Genomic DNA, 17,500 nt, shown 5'->3' with positions numbered 1-17,500 from the left:
TCCCACTTTAAACAATAGAGAGAGAGAGAGAGAGAGAGGGGGGGAGAAAAAAAGAGGGAGAGATAGAGAGAGATAAAGAGGAGGTATGGAGAGGAGAGGAGAGGAGAGGAGTGGGAGAGAAAGAAAGGGAAGAGAGAGAACAATTACGCTCATGTTAACACTCGGAATATATCTCTCTCTCTCTCTCTCTCTCTCTCTCTCTCTCTCTCTCTCTCTCTCTCTCTCTCTCTCTCATATTTCCTTCCCGAATTCCTATCCTTCATTACATCTTCCGTATAAGAGAGAGAGAGAGAGAGAGAGAGAGAGAGAGAGAGAGAGAGAGAGAGAGAGAGAGAGAGAGAGATAATGAGGAGTCATGCGTTTAAATGGATGAGGACTAAAACGTTTTTGTCTTCCTCCTTCCTTCCCTCCCTCCCCTCTCTCTCTCTCTCTCTCTCTCTCTCTCTCTCAGCTCTCAGAATTCCAGTATCTCTCAAAAATGAAGCGAAGGAAAAAGAAACAGCAAATATGATGAAAATTACGAAAGAAAGGAGGAGGAGGAGGAGGAGGAGGAGGAGAAAACAAGGACATGTAATATAGAAGAAAGCAAAGGAGAAAGAGATAAATTAAAAAGAAAAATACACAGGAGAGAGGGAAGATGAGAAAGAGATTGAGTGGAGATGAAAAGGAGATGAAAGGGAGAATAAAGGGAGAACGTCACCTTGCCGGGCCTCTGTGACTCTGAAGGTGACAAAGGGAGGTATTGGAGACACCCTCGGAAGGCAATCAGGGAGAGGGAGAGGAAGGGAGAGGAAGGGAGAGGAAGGGAGAGGAAGGGAGAGGAGGGAGAGGAAGGGAGAGGGAGGGGAAAAAAGAGAAGAGGTCTGGATCTGAATACAAGCTTGAGAGAGAGAGAGAGAGAGAGAGAGAGAGAGAGAGAGAGAGAGAGAGAGAGAGAGAGAGAGAGAGAGAAACTAAAGACTAGAATAGGAAATGTTTATCTCTCTCTCTCTCTCTCTCTAAGAAACAGCCATCGACTTAGCCACACCTCCTACTCACACACACACACACACACCACTTACGCCCAGTTTAAGTACGCTCTCACACACCCTAACCCCCCCATAATTTCTCTCTCTCTCTCTCTCTATTTACACCTTCCCCAACTATACCATTCTGCACACCCACCACACACCTAGACTCCTACACCCTGACACACCCCTCAATACACCCTTTGATACGATACACTCACGCCCCTGACACCCTCTGATACACCTACACCCTTTGACACACCTCTAACTACACACTGTCAGACACTCACGGCTCGATACTCACCCTCCTCTACACCCACACCCATGATACAGTCTTTAGTACACCCTTTGATACACCCACACCCTTGACACACTCTGACGCAGCGCCCAGTAAACCCTTTGATACAGCTACACCCTTGACACACTTGAAACAGTCCCATCTTGAGGCACACCTGGCCACATCGCTCCGTTCAAGGTCACTTTACATAAGGTAGGTGAAGCGGTCTCAGGCGCCCCCACATCACGTTTCTGACCCGACACACCTGTTTGAGTGCGACAGGTGTGTGTGTGTGTGTGTGTGTGTGTCTGTCTGTCTGTCTGTCTGTCTGTCTGTCTGTCTGTCTGTCTGTCTGTCTGTCTGTCTGTCTGTCTGTCTGTGTGTGTGTGTGTGTGTGTGTGTGTGTGTGTGTGTGTGTGTGTGTGTGTGTGTGTGTGTGTGTGTCAGGCAACAAGAATATAGTAGAAAATTTTGCTGCAAGGGTCACATTTTTTCCTCTCCGTTTTTTTTTTTTTTAGTGTCAATAAGATAACACGAAAAAAAAAAAAATACAAAGAAGGAACTCTATCTTCAAACGTCACTCTTTATCCCTCTTTTTCACTAGACAAATAAGGAAAAAAACATGAAAATTCACATTCAAACAACTTTTCCTTCCTTTTTTTAAGACAGACACAATGAACAAGTAAGGCAAAATTCCGGTCTTATTTCCAAGTTATATTTTCTCCAAGCTGAACAAAGCAACGAGAAAACAGTAGAATATTCAGCTTGAACCCACTCCTTCCCTCTCTCAGAAATGGTATACAAGGAGCCGCCGTGGTACAGTGGAACCCTGCGCGCTTTGGGGTCCGAGGGGTCTCCAAGCGCACAAGTTCCAATCCTGTCCACGGTCCGAGGCTAGGTTGGGCTTCCTCACTCGGGGCAACGGAGGTACCACAAAAAGTATCCCCTTTAGCCCAGAAATTCCCGTGAAAAGCCTAGAGTGGTATGAATAAATAAATAAATAAAAAAAAGGACTCAGTGCTCGATGTCAATTCTCACCTGGTGTCATGTTACCTTGTGTTATGTTACCTGGCCACGCTATTACTGGACATGACACTGCACAATTCTCTCTCTCTCTCTCTCTCTCTCTCTCTCTCTCACACACACACACACAAGCAGGTTATCAATGTGGCACTCACGCACGCACACTGCATCACTTCACTCTATATTCTTCCCTCTACTTCTTTTATCAATCACTTCTCGTCGATAACTTTACAAACACCTTATTCCATCAATATTCCCACTAATTTCACAAAGCAGGACTTGCATCACACACAAATACATTTTTTCTACACATTTTCACTAATCTCACGTCTAACTTCTATTAATTTCCTTCATTTTTTTTTTCTATAGAATCTCACAAATTCACACCAGTTTGAGAGAATTTCCACATCCCATCACCATTTCCCAACCAATTTCATCAACAGTTCCAGAAAGCAACGCTCATATAACGCCTCGCGGTGCCTCGGTGCTCCATTTCCGTGGCACTATTTACGTATCACAGGCACTGCATCTTTCCCTTCCATGACACTGGCTCTCCTTGGCACTCCCAGCACTAGGATTACTGTCTGGCACCCGCTGGCACTGTGCTGCAAGCGAGGGATCACCGTCCGCTTGTCTCACTCCAATAGACTGATAGATAGAGAGGATAGTGGGAGGACGTGATGGAATGGGAGGAGGAGGAGGAGGAGGAGGAGGAGGAGGAGGAGGAGAATACAGAATAAAAGGAATAATTTTAGAACAGGAACGAAACAGGAATGACAGAAAATATAAGATCTAAGAGGAGGAGGAGGAGGAGGAGGAGGAGGAGGGGAACACAGAATAAAAGGAATAATTTTACAACAGGAATGACAGAAAATATAAGAAGATATAAGAGGAGGAGGAGGAGGAGGAGGAGGAGGAGGAGGAGGAGGAAGGGAATACGGAATGGAGGGAAGAATTTAAGAACAGGAGCGAGACAGGAGGGAGAGAAAGGATGAGTAATAGAAGGAAGGAAGGAAGGAAGAAAGTCAGGAAGGAAGGAAGAAAGGAAGGAAGGAAGGAAAGGAGACAAGACAGGACAAGAATAATGAAAGAAGGTAAGAAGGCAAAAAATCAACAAAGACGTAATATAGAAGGAAAATAGGAAAGAAAAAAAATAAGAGGAAGATGAGGAAGGATGGTAAAGGAAGAGTAAAGAAAGGAAGAAGAGAGAGAGAGAGAGAGAGAGAGAGAGAGAGAGAGAGAGAGAGAGAGAGAGAGAGAGAGAGAGAGAGAGAGAGAGAGAGAGAGAGAGAGAGGAAAGCAGACTAAAAATAAGCGATGGGGAATGAAGAGAATAATAGACACCAATAAATGAGGGAGAAGGGACGTGGAGAGAGAGAGAGAGAGAGAGAGAGAGAGAGAGAGAGAGAGAGAGAGAGAGAGAGAGAGACGGGAGGAAGCCAAGAAAAGATGGAAGAAAAAGAAAGGAACGGAAAATGAGAAAAAAATATAAATAATTGAAAGAGTAAGTTAAGAAGAGCAATTTTCGTCTATACAGGACACGCACAAGATAAAGAGAGGTGGAGGAGGTGGAGGAGGAGAAGGAGAGGAGGAGGAGGAGGAGGAGGAGGAGGAGGAGGAATAAAAAAGACAACAAAGAAACAGAAAATGACAAGAGAGAAGACGAAAAAAATAGAAAACTACACACAATTTTCCTCTATACAAAACACGCAGAGACATGTCACACGATTTCCTCACAGACCATTGAGAAAAACACTATTTAGGGACACGGAGCCTTGTCACACCCACCCACACGTGTCCAATTGTCCATAACACGCCTCTTTCCTCGCCTTCCTCACTGTCTGGGCGCCTGTCACCACACCCAGGCCTAACGTCACGTACTTATCAAGCGTGTGAAGGAAGGAGAGGGCGGTGGAAGGCCAGCAATGAGTGACAGTGAGGTAAAGGAAGCGTGTGTGGGTTATACCGCAGCCGAGTCAAGCGTCCGTCCCTCCCCACTGCTGAGAGAACACTGACACACGCACTCCACTCTCTCTCTCTCTCTCCGCCTAGCTTGTCTGACTGGCTCGGTCGCTCTAGTCTAGTCCGCATAGCTCCTCCCTGCCCTGCCCTGCCCACTCACCCCTCTCTCTCTCTCTCTCTCTCTCTCTCTCTCTCTCTCTCTGACACCTCACGCATTTCACACCGCAGGGAAAATAAGGAGAAAAACGTGTTATTTGTTTATTTTCGGCTCACTGCCACGTTTAAAGATGAAGAGAGGAGGAAAAAAATTAAGTGAAGATTAAACCACGTCTTCAGTATGATAATTTGTGGACTTTTTTTTTTTTCACCTAGTTTTTTTTTTTTTTCCCTCTCCTTCAACTCCATCATCATTAAATCACCCTCTTAAAACTTGCTCTCCTCCTCCTCCTCCTCCTCCTCCTCCTCCTCCTTTCTTCTAGTGTCCTTGTGCGTGACCCAAACACACTCCTTTGTCACCGTGACCCCGGAATATGACCCGATGACCCCCGATATTAGGTCACATCAGGGCGCCATGTGACCTCCTTGTTGTGGCGCAGGGAATTTAGCCAGATGATCTACTTTGGTTATAATAGTAATAGTAATAGTAATAATAATAATAATAATAATAATAATAATAATAATAAAATGGAAGCCTGATAAGTACCCGTTCTGATTCTATTTATATTAACAATTTTCTTTATGTCCCTCACCCAGTCTCTCTCTCTCTCTCTCTCTCTCTCTCTCTCTCTCTCTCTCGCTTGCCAATACTCGTTCCCACTCCAGTCATTCCTACCTTTATCACAACCTCCTCGTTCTCCTCTCCTTCTTCTTCCTTCTCCTTCTCATCTTCCTCTCCTACTACTCCTCCTTCTACGCTTCTTTCTCCCCTTCCTCCTCTCCCCATCAATCTCATTTTATGTACTTCACTAGCACCCAAAACACACACACTCACTCACTCACTCTCACTCTCTCTCTCTCTCACACACACACACACACACACACACACACACAAGGATATGGATTCAGTCGCCTGTGTAATTAACTTTTTTTTTCAGGGCATGAGACTAAATCCACTAGGGAGATTGAATTATTTACTATTATAACTACCGATCTGTCATCACTGCACGGGAAAGGCCAAACATTCACACCGCTGCTGGGAAATGAAAGGTAAATAATGCTGCCTTTTATCATTGTTGAAAGGTAAGGTGTCTGTGAGAGAATGAAAGGTTGAGATTGTTTCCTTTTCCTTACTCTGCACTGACAAGACGAGGTGGAAATCTGTAAATTGTGGACTGAAGAGGTAAATCTGTCCCCCCTTTTCCTCTCGTCACTTTACAGGTATATTAGGAAAACTGTCAGTGAGAGAATGAAACGATGAGATTGCTTTCTTTTCCTTACTCTGCACTGACAAGACGAGGTGGAAATGTGTAAACTATTAACTGAAGAGAAGTAAATCTGTTCTCTTTTTTATTTCGTTACTGTAGAGGTGCGCAAGGAATCTGCCACTAAGAGCAAAAAATGAGATCGTTTCGTTTTCCTTACTCTGCACTGACAAGACAAGGTGGAAATGTGTAAACTGTTTATTGAAGAGAGGTAAATCTGTTCTCTTTTTCTTTATTTCGATACTGTAGAAGTGTCACTGAGAGATTGAGAGGTTGAAATGAGATCGTTTCCTTTTCCTTGCATTGCGCTGACAAGACAAGGTGGAAATGTGAAAACTGTCGACTGAAGAGGTAAATCTGTTCTTTTTTTCATTTCGTCACTTTTGAGGTGCATTAGGAAAAGTATCAGTAAGAGAATGAAAGACTGAGTTTTCCTTTCCTTACTCTGCACTGACAAGACGAGGTGGAAATGCGAAAACTGTGTGGAAAGTCGGGCAAATCTGTTCTTTATCTGTTCTCTTTCCCTGTCGTCATCTCAGAAGCACATAAAATATACATTAACTACAGGAAGAAAAAAAAGCAAAAAATGTCATCAAATATTTGGAAAAGATGGTGGCAGTACATTTACCTCTTCCATTCCTGCATTTAAACATGTAAAAAAATAAATAAATACAAAAAATCATCATCAATAATAGGAAACAAATAGCCAAACATATGCTATCCTCTTCAACTCCTCCACTAACGAGAAATATAGACACAATATTACACAGAAAAACACAAAAACACACAACTTGTAGGAGAAACACACCCAAAATAATCACTTGTCATTTTGTACTCACCAGGAAGCAAGACTGAAGGAGGTGGGGGAAGCTGAGAGCGCTGTGGGGCGGAGAACAAGGCAAGCACACGCACACAAACACACACTGACATATGAGAACACGCAGGAAAACACGCAGGATTAATATAATAGCAATTTACAGCGACAGCGGAGAAGACGGTGGGTATAATTGTGTGTGAAGCGATAAATTCAATACAGAGAGGAGGTGTGGCCAGAGGGAAGAGCGGGGAAGGCAGTGGCCGGCCGCGGTTGAGTCACAGAACGGGAGTGACGCTGTGTGGGGATGCCCGCGTCTTTCCTATAGTCACCCATTAAAGGAGTTGAAGATTTACGTTTTCTTTGACTCGAGCGGGAGAAAGTTTAGCAGTTTTGTATCACTTTTAGTTTCTTGGTGTATCTTTTGTTCTCTTTTTTTTTTTTTAAGAAGAAAAAGATACAAAGAAGTGAAGGGAAATATTATCTTACTTATATTAAAAGTTTGTCATTCACTAATATTATTGCTACAACAAGAATTCTACTACTACTATTACTACTACTACTACTATTACTACCACCACCACTACTACTACTACTATCATTACCACTACTACTACCATTATAATTATCACTACTACTACTACTACTACTACTTTCATCACAGCAATATCGTCAACATGGATGAAAACGAATTGCATTATCGACCAACACACACACACACACACACACACACACACACACACACACACACACACACACACAGGCAAGGCTAGTCCGTGTATGTAGAAGTAGTGGGTGACCTTGATAACTCGATGAACAGTTCCACAACATTCTAACACATTTCCCGGCCGGCCTGTGTGTCCATTCATCCTTCACCACCCAACACTCGGTAACATAAGCTGCCGAACCCCCAGAGACGCACAAAAAAACAAACCCCACACCACGAAACTTTACAAGACGAAGTAGGAAAGTTACAGGAAGGATTCAACAGTGGAGAATGCTTCGATATAAACTCCTGGAGGTGGAAAGGTGGAGAGGTGGAACTGGAGAGGAGTGAGCGAAGGGATTACTAAGTGTATGGATGGAGAGACGAAACTGGTTAACTTTGTGCATTAGGTGAAGGTGTGAGTCTGTGTGGAAAGGTGGAAAGAGGTGGAACTGGAGAGAAGTAGCGAAGGGATTACTAAGTGTATGGATGGGGAAAAGAGACTGGTTAACTTACTGCATTAGTTGAAGGTGTGAATCTGTGGAGTATTGAATATAGGGCGGGAACAGTAGATAATATAGGACTAGAGAATATTATGCAGGAGTGACTAATGGAACAGATGAAGGAGGGATAATAGTGCTTAATAGTGCTTAACTTCTGCATTAGTTAGAGACACGGCTAAGTCTGAGAGAAGGGAGAGAAGATAGGACTACTAGACAATCACTCGCATTCTCAAACCCTTCTGTGCTTCACCTCCACTATTTTAGAAGGCTTTATCTATGATTACACGAGTTTTTTAAGGTGTTTTTACGGTTCTAGAGGCAGAATGACAAGATTTCTACATTGTTAACTAGACAAACACTCTTGAAAACCCGCTAATCATCTCTGTGGCCTTGGAAAATAGTCGTGGTGAGAGAGAAGAGCGTTTTTGAATATGGGCCAGAAAGCAGCGGGGTTCACTATGCAGGAGATGAGGGAGTGACGGCACCGCTTCACTGCTGCATGAGTAAGAGATGGCGTGGCGACAAGTGTGACTGTACTGTATTTTGTATGAGAGGAGAGAAGGAAGACGCGACTCAGATTAGGAGACAGTGCTCTGAGTGGCTTACAAATGGAGTGGTTGGAGGAACGACAGTACATAACCTCTGCATCAGTGAGACAAGTGGTTAAGTGTGGAATATTGTATGAGAGGAGAGAAGGGAGAGGGTGAAAGACTAACGCCCTTAGTCAGTCCCTTCTCAATACGACAATTTTCCAAGGCCACAGAGACAACTAGCACGGTTTTCAAGACAATTTCTCCTCTTAATAAACTAGAAATCCTGCCAATTCATCACCAGAACCATAAAAAATACTCTTAAAAAAACGACTATCTTGAAGGACAGCCTTTGGAAAGCAGTGATGGTGAGAGAGCAAAGCGTTTCAGATAATGGGCCTCGTATATGCAAGACGAGTATTCATTTAGGAGGAAAGAATGAAAGAATACAGGAAGACATTAACGTAAGAGAAACTGTAAGAGGCCAGTCAGCCAACACGCAAGTCCTTGGAAGAAATGAAATAAAAAAAAAATTAAAAAAATAGACAAGTAATAAAAAGCAAGACATCAGAATAATCAAGACTGAAGACTACAGTGAATAATATTGAGAGTTTTTACGTCAGCAGACACAAACAAGGAGAAAAGACCGTGAGATGAACAAGAGGGAAGATGAAGCATAGTTACCATTCACAACGACGCAATAAGAGACACATCGCAGGGAGGGAAGTGTGGGAGGCAGGAAAGGGAGTTAAAGGCGATGGTAGAGGTCGTGTTGAGGTAAAGAGTGGCGGGAAATAGAGGAAAAACAAAGTCGCTAATGCGGAAGTCACGCGGAAGAGTATTTAAAGTATTATATTTCCAGGGAGGAAGGGAAAAATGTAGAGGAAAATAAAGAATTGAAGCTTGAATGTGTGTCAGGCATTTAAGGGATGGAGTTTTATGACGTGTGTGTGTGTGTGTGTGTGTGTGTGTGTGTGTGTGTGTGTGTGTGTATTGATGGAGGACGACGCCAGGGTGGGTGAAGCATGTTTTTGAGTTGCTCTGGTGAGTAAAAAAAAAACATAAAAGGTGCAGAATGTTTGCCTCCACGTCAGTCACTCTTGTTATATAACTGGCGCTGAACACAAAGTAGTGTGTGTGTGTGTGTGTGTGTGTGTGTGTGTGTGTGTGTGTGTGTGTGTGTGTGTGTGTGTGTGTGTGTGTGTGTGTGTGTGTGTGTGTGTGTGTGTGTGTGTGTGTAAGGTAACGTGACATAAGGATATCCTGCAATGTTTGGCAGCAATGAAGGATAACTTAAGGATTGCAAAAGGACAACCAAATACCAAAAGACCTTTAAGTCAATTTGTTGTTTGTGGTGACAGAAGAGTGACGAAGTATAGGAGGAGGAGGAGGAGGAGGAGGAGGAGGAGGAGGAGGAGGAGGAGGAGGAGGAGGAGGAGGAGGAGGAGGAGGAGGAGGAGGAGGAGGAGAATTTTTACTTACCAGTGAAGAAAGAAAAGATCGATTAACCGACTGACTGACTGATTGACTAACTAACTAACTAACTGACTGACTGACTGACTGACTAACTAATTAACTAACTGACTGACTGACTGACTGACTGACTGATTGACTAACTAACTAACTGACTGACTGATTGACTAACTGACTGACTGACTGACTGACTGACTGACTAACTAACTAACTAACTGACTGACTGACTGATTGACTAACTAACTAACTAACTAACTAACTAACTGACTGACTGACTGACTGACTGATTGACTAACTAATTAACTAACTCACTGACTGAATGACTGACTGAATGAATGAATGACTGATTGACTGACTGACTGACTGATTGACTAACTGACAGACTGACTAACTAACTAACTAACTAACTAACTAACTTACTAACTGACTGACTCACTCACTCACTCATTAACCAACTAATTAACTAACTAACTGACTGACTGACTGACTGACTAACTGACAGACTGACTAACCAGCCAAGTAACTAACCAACTAACTAACTAACTGACTGACTGACTGACTAACTGACAGACTGACTAACCAGCCAAATAACTAACCAACTAACTAACTAACTGACTGACTGATTGACTAACTGACTTACTAACTGACAGACTGACAGACTGACAGCACATATCTAGAAAAGGATTCCCCAACGCCCCAGTGCACACTCACAGGATACGAACGTAATGTCAAGTGTGGCGCTGTGCTGTGTTGTGCTTTGCGTTAATCTGACCTTTAATAAAAAACAGGATTGGCGTTTCTCTGATGATACGTGAAGGGTGAAGGTTAAAATGGCGGCGGCGGTGGTGGTGGTGGTGGTGTGATATATCAGTTGAGGTCACTTATAGGTCACGTGACGGGTTGAAGGGTCATGTTAATGCAAGAGGTTAAAGGAAGATGCGTTTGGGTAAAGCTAGGTTAGGTTAGGACAGGAGAGAAAGTTTAAGTAAAGCTAGATTAGGTTAGGTTAGGTTAGGTTAAGTTAGAACAGAACAGCAGAGAAAAGTCCTGCAGAATATTATGGAAATGTCAGTGTGTGTGTGTGTGTGTGTGTGTGTGTGTGTGTGTGTGTGTGTGTGTGTGTGTGTGTGTGTGTGTGTGTGTGTGTGTGTGTGTGTGTGTGTGTGTGTGTGAAACAGAGCCATATTTAGAAACGCTTCCATCTCTCACCGGTACCATTTTCAAAGACTTCAAACGGTAAGCCGAGTTCTAAAGAGCATTTTCCCAGTTGGTAATGCAGAAAACTTGTTAATATGTCACTAGAATTACAGAAACATCCTTATTACAAACCGTGTCACTTCAACTAAAGCCCTTTGAAAATAGTGAAGGTGCTGTGAGGCGCGGAAGTGTTTCAAAATACTGGTTATGGGGTAAGGTAAGGACAGAATGATTAAATTGTCCACGTAACTGTTAATTAATATTGTATACTTCAAACGAATGGCACTCACTCCTCTTAGAATACTGGAGTTTAGTTGGGAATAGCGGCGGAGAAGGTCAGAGGGTGTGTGTGGTAATGTTACGTACGACTGAAGGATTAAATGGATATACATAACTGTTTAATACTGAATCTCAAATAAATGGCATTGAAACTTGTCTAAATACTGTGAGTTAGGTTGGGATAATGCTGGATATGTTAGTAAAGAAGTAGAGGGTAGACTAAAAATTGGAGCAAGTATTAGGACTCAAGTAGGGTAAGATAATAAAGGATAGGAATCTTTTAATGTAGGATTAGGATACGATACGAGAGCGTAGGATGAAGTGATTGGTAGAAAAGACATTAATTTATATGGTGAAGCGCAGTGGTGGTGATGTGGTGCTAGTAATGTGGTGTTGCAGTACTTGTGGTGTTAGAGCCAAATGGTGGTGTTGAGTTCTGGTACTAAGAATGTGATTGTGGTGAGGGTGGTGATGTGGTACAAAAATAGCATCAACACACAAGCACCACCAACACCAATAACACCACCACATCAATAACTTCAAACACACCACCACCACCACCACCACCACCAGCTCGCCTAACGGACACACACCCCATACAAGGCTGCCTGACGTCATCCAGCGCTTGTACCAGTGAGGGAAGAGCTACCAAGGCCAACCAATCAGCGAGGAGGATAACAAGTCTCGGCACGTCACAGGAGTCAAGTTAACCCACTCAATACTGGGACACATTTTAACCCCTTGAGTGCCGTGACGCGTTTCCATATTCATTCTGCTTATCATTTGGTGACTTTATAAAGCTTCAGAAACTTATGTGGGGATTGAAATAGTGTAGACTGTGGCCATTCATTTTCTGACCTCCATAGATCCTCCTAATGTCAACAAAATGGTCTAATCGCACACAAATCTCAAGGTAAAAAATGTGTTCCAGTATTGAAGGGGTTAACATGAAATTTGTGTTAATTAGATCATATTACTGACATTAGGAAGGGTCTATAGAGGTCAGAAGATTAATGGTCACAGTCTTCACTATTTTAACCCCTCACATAAGTTTCTGAAGCTGTATAGTCACCAAACAGTAAGCAGAGTGAATATGGGACGGCGTCTTGGTACTAAAAGGGTTAACTTGAGATTTGTGTTGATTAGATCATATTATTGACATTAGGAAGGGTCCACGGAGGTCAGAGTATTAATGGCCACAGTCCTCACTATTTTAATCCCTCACATAAGTTACTGAAGCTGTATAAAGTCACCAAGCAGTAAGTAGAACGAATATGGAAACGCGTCATGATACTCAATGGGATCAGAGTGTCTGGTTTCCGCTCACTAACAAGGGAAGGGGTAAACATGTAAATACACGTCAATAGATGGAGGCCACAGTTACTATTATGAAGGGACGCGTAGAGAAATGGAGGGAGAAAACACGATAAGGTAGATTTAAATAGAAAATTGAAGAGATACACAAAGAAAACCGGAAAAATGTAAATAAAATAGAAAGATATCAATTGAGAAAAAAAATATATATATATATATATGTTCAATGAAGGAGAAATAAACATAAAATTGGAGGAAAATACACACAAAAAAACGTATAATTAAAAACAAATTGCAATTGAAATATATAAAAATTCTAAAAAAGCGCAAAGAAGGAAAGCGAAATAAAAACGAAAGCAAAATTCAAACAAACAAAACAAAACGAAAAACAAAAACAATAACAACAAAACATAAAAAAAAGCGCAAATAAGAACAACCAAACGAAAGGCGAGAATAAGCAAGGCGAGCGCACACACACACACACACACACACACACACACACACACACACACACACACACACACACACACACACTCTCTCTCTCTCTCTCTCTCGCCTCAGCACAACGTTGGCAGCAGAAAACGAGTGAGAGAGAACGTTGGGGTCGGCCGCGCGTTTAGGGGAGACTCAAGCTTAGCGGTGACTTTGACCAGTATTCTGAAACGCTTCTCACTGCACCTACACTATTTTCAAAAGGCTCTACTTGAAGGTTCATTGATTTTTGCACGTGTTTCTGCGATTCTAGAGACAGATTAACATGATTTCTACATTGTTAACTGGCAAAACGCTCTTGAAAACCCGGCTGACAAACTCTGTGGCCTTTGATAGACAGTCGTGGTGAGAGAGCAAAGCGTTTCTAAATACGGGACTTTAAACCGTAATAGGAAAACAATTCTGCGCCACACCATCACTACTTTCCAAAGGCTCTAATGAAGGTTACACCGGTAGTTAAGGCTGCTGTCATTGATTTAAAGATAGGTTAACATCATTACTACATTATTAACAGGAGAGAAAAGTATTGACAACCCGGAGGAACATCTTTATGGCCTTTCAAAATGCTCTAATGAAAGTTACCCCGGTTGTTAAGGCTGGTACCACTGATTTAAAGACAGATTGAAAACATTACTACATTATTAACAGGAGAGAAAAAGTATTGAGAACCTGGAGGAACGTCTTTATAGCCTTTCAAAATGCTCTAATGAAAGTTACGCCGGTTGTTAAGGCTGCTATCACATTTAAAGACAGGTTAACAACATTACTGCGCTATTAACAGGAGAAACAGTTTTAACATCCCGGCTGAGCATCTTTATGGCCTTTTGAAATACTATAATAAAAGTTACGCTGGTTGTTAAGGGTGATAGCACTGATTTAACGATAGATTAACAAGATTACTACGCTAATAATAGGAGAAAGTCTTGACAACACGGCTAATTACCTTTATGGCCTCTCAAAATAGCCTCCAATGAAAGTCACACCGGTTAAGGATGCTATCACTGATTCAAAGACAGATCAACAACATCACAGCACTATTAACACGAGAAAACAGGCTTGACAACCCGGCTCATCATCTTTATAGCCTTTGAAAATCGTCGTGGTGAGAGAGCAAAGTGTTTATGAATACCGTCATCTAACAGACGGGCTCTTGCCTATCACGGCGGCCACAGATGAGATGTAGCGCCAGAGAAGTGCCACAGAGGGCGAGATGAAAGACCAGATGACTAGAACGAAGTAGGAGAGATGATAATAAATGAAGAAGACACGAAAATATGTGATAAATGAAAGAATGTTGTTTGAGAGAGAGAGAGAGAGAGAGAGAGAGAGAGAGAGAGAGAGAGAGAGAGAGAGAGCGTGGCTTGAAAGGAACAGCGTCTAAAAAAAGACGGAAGAGGAAGAAAAAAGAGGAAGTCTAAAGAGGATAAGAAAAAAAAAGATAAAAAGGAGAAGAGAAAGAAGACTAAATAGGAAGCAGGAAGCAATGAAAGGAAAAGAGAAAGTCAAGGGAAAGAGAAAAAGAGAGGAAAAAAATGTACATGAGACAAAGAAATGAAGAGATAAAGTAAAAGAAGAAATAAATTAAACCAATTCAGAGAGAGAGAGAGAGAGAGAGAGAGAGAGAGAGAGAGAGAGAGAGAGAGAGAGAGAGAGAGATGACAAAGAGAAACTTAAAACAAACAGATACGAGTCATGAAACAGAAAGAAAATGAGAGACAAGGAGTGAGAGGTGTTGAGAGGTGTTGTGAGTGGTGTTGAGAGGTGTTGTGAGTGGTGTTGTGAGAGGTGCAATACTACCAAGACGCTGCAATGTCCTCCAGTAACTTCAGCAAAGAACAACAGCGGCGGCATAGGAAGCGAGGAGGACAAGAGAACGCCTGTCTCGAGAGGCTGCGAGGCGACAGAGTAAGCGAGTGAGCGAGTGAGCGAGTGAGTGAGTGAGTGAGTGAGTGAGTGAGTGAGAGTGCAAAGTGCATGACTCAGTAAAGACACGAGAGACCTCACCACCACGTAACCGCCACGCCCTTGTGTGTGTGTGTGTGTGTGTGTGTGTGTGTGTGTGTGTGTGTGTGTGTGTGTGTGTGTGTGTGTGTGTGTGTGTGTGTATACCTTATCCCTTCATGTCTGACTGCCTATCTAATCTCCAGTGTGTGTGTGTGTGTGTGTGTGTGTGTGTGTGTGTGTGTGTGTGTGTGTGTGTGTGTGTGTGTGTGTGTGTGTGTGTGTGTGTGTGTGTGTGTGTGCAGCGAGGTGCGGCGGTGCGGGCACTAATGGAGGCGGTGAGGTTGCGTGGGCGAGCAAGAGAGGTGTTAATATGACTTAATTAACCCTGTTCGTGTGAATTCTGAGGGCGGAGCGGCTGGCGGGCGGGCTGGCTGGCTGTGTAGGGCGGGGCGGGGCGGGGCGGGGCGGGGCGGGGCGGGGGCGAGGCTGGGCGGGGCTGAGGCGACCAGGCGAAGTAAAAGTGAGCCAGAAAAATATATAAAAAGACAGTGATAAGATAGACAGGCGGGGACGAGACACATCAACCTAGCCAGAGGGGGGCGGCGCGGGCGGGGAGGGTTGCCGCCTCACCTTAACACTTGCGGCAAGGAAAACTGTCTGACCAGCGCTGGGTGTCGCGGGCGGCGGAGGCTCCCTGGCGTGGGCGTGCTGGCCTTCTGCATCACCTGTTGTGCAAGAGACAGGTGTTCACCACAACCGCCCACTCCCTCTCACCACACACCTGCCGCGGCGCTGGATCGTCTTCCTCCACACCATTACTCTTCTATCACACTTTATAATGCAAAGATTAGTCTCTCTTATTTATTGATTTGAATTGTTTACCTTACCCTTGTATCCTAAGTCACTTTCCTTCTCTTTTACTTCTAATACATCAATATTTTCTTCTAATCTAAATGTGCCATCCTCTTTCCTTCCTTATTTTTTTTATATATATGTGAAAACTTGTATTGAAAAAAGACTTCTCTAATTATCTTCTTAATATATTGCTACGCATTTTATTCTTCTCTTTTTTCATTTTATTCCCTGGACCGATACAAGTGGTGTTATCATCACTACAATGCTGTCATTTTTACTCATTGTTCTTTTATCAACCTTTTCTTCTTCCTGATCATTTTAGAATTTTAAAAAATACAAAATTTATATTTATTTGTTAAGTCATTTATTTATTATCTCCTTTTTACATTATTTACCTCACGTGTTCCATCGCCCAAGTCTTCAGGACACGTCCAAACTCCAGAACACATCCACTCAGCACTAAGAAGCACTTTCCGCTTCACCAAGCTCACTAAACCCTCGCGGGAGTCAAATCAATCACCAAAAGTAAGCTAACACCACCACAACCACAACTACTACCGCCACAACAGTCACCACCACCACCACCACTACAACAACAACACAGTCACCACCAGTAGCACTACAACCACAATCACCAGAGAATAAGTCATCAAGAGCGAATGGGGCGGGGTGGGGCGGGGCGGGCCGGCACGGGGCGGGGCACGGCGCGGTGAGGACGAGCAAGGCAGTCGTAAAAGTCTACGCTACCTCTCAGCCACATTTCACTTACTTTAAACTTGCGTCTCGCCTCCCGTGGCTCTACACCTGACACCAACGCCGCGACACTGTATCCTACACACCAGCTCTCCGTAGTTACTCTCTGCAAAACTCTACGTTGCCTCACAGTCACATTTCTTTAAACTTTTGTGTCTTCCGCGTCACTTCAACACTTTACAAGACTTACACCACGCCATTTAAGTCAAGTATTTACCACCACAAGTTAAAACACAAGTACTTACCAGTTTACGGCACCAGTACATCACACACACATGAGGTGGAATGCAAGACACACTCACCACTCACTCACCATCACCACTATGACTCTCTCTATTCATCTTATCACCACAATTGAACACTTTACTTCCCCGAGGCAGGCAATGCACTGGGGAGGCTAAGATGAGAAGTGAGAGTGAAGTGAGAGCGAGTGGCGATGGTTCAGTGAGCGGGGGTGCAAGAATGGGCGCGGGCGGTACTTACAGGTTATGAGTGTGTCTCAGTAGAGTGGGCGGCGTAGAGTGCACGGGCGTGGACGTGTGGACGAGAGGGCGGGCGGGGGAGGAACCTCTAGAGTTGTTCCCAGGTTCTTCAACACCACCACCGCCACCACCACCACTACCGCCGCCGCCGCCGCCGCCGCCGCCGCCTCCACCACCACCACTGCCGCCGCCGCCACCACCAACTCGCCGCGCGCCGCTGCTGCCTGTAGCGGAGAAAAGAGGTGAGTCCACCACGGACGGCGACACAGAAAACGGTCACTGCCTCCCACGTCTCAGGAAACGGCGCCGTGCAGGGCAGACTGTGGCGTGTGAGGGTGTGTGTTTGAAGGTGTGTGTGTGTGTGTGTGTGTGTGTGTGTGTGTGTGTGTGTGTGTGTGTGTGTGTGTGTGTGTGTGTGTGTGAGGGCGTTAGGGTGTGAGGCGGGGAAGCATGCAGGCTGCCTGTGGT

General features: G+C 43.9%; 1 protein-coding gene across 7 annotated transcripts in view; it reads right to left on the bottom strand.

Moving 5' to 3' along the window:
- The window catches only part of LOC123512033 (transmembrane and coiled-coil domains protein 2-like), a 110,062-nt gene that overhangs the window by 63,311 nt on the left and 29,251 nt on the right, over positions 1–17,500 (bottom strand). For 2 of the 7 annotated variants that reach the window (XM_045268185.1, XM_045268183.1), the window contains exon 1: positions 4,274–4,326. Coding sequence is in view for 2 of the 7 variants with exons in the window: in XM_045268184.1 (XP_045124119.1) it covers positions 17,034–17,256 (223 nt within the window). In the remaining 5 variants the exon portion in view is untranslated. Of the gene's footprint in view, positions 1–4,273; positions 4,352–15,572; positions 15,668–17,033; positions 17,257–17,500 lie in introns of those variants that run through there. The other 5 variants (XM_045268188.1, XM_045268184.1, XM_045268186.1 and 2 more) reach the window with 5 other exon arrangements.

This window comes from Portunus trituberculatus, chromosome 32, assembly GCF_017591435.1.
Source record: "Portunus trituberculatus isolate SZX2019 chromosome 32, ASM1759143v1, whole genome shotgun sequence".
In the NCBI taxonomy this organism is placed as follows: Eukaryota; Metazoa; Arthropoda; class Malacostraca; order Decapoda; family Portunidae; genus Portunus; species Portunus trituberculatus.
Note: the sequence above shows the minus strand (reverse complement) of the source record. Positions and strands in the feature narration are given on the sequence as shown.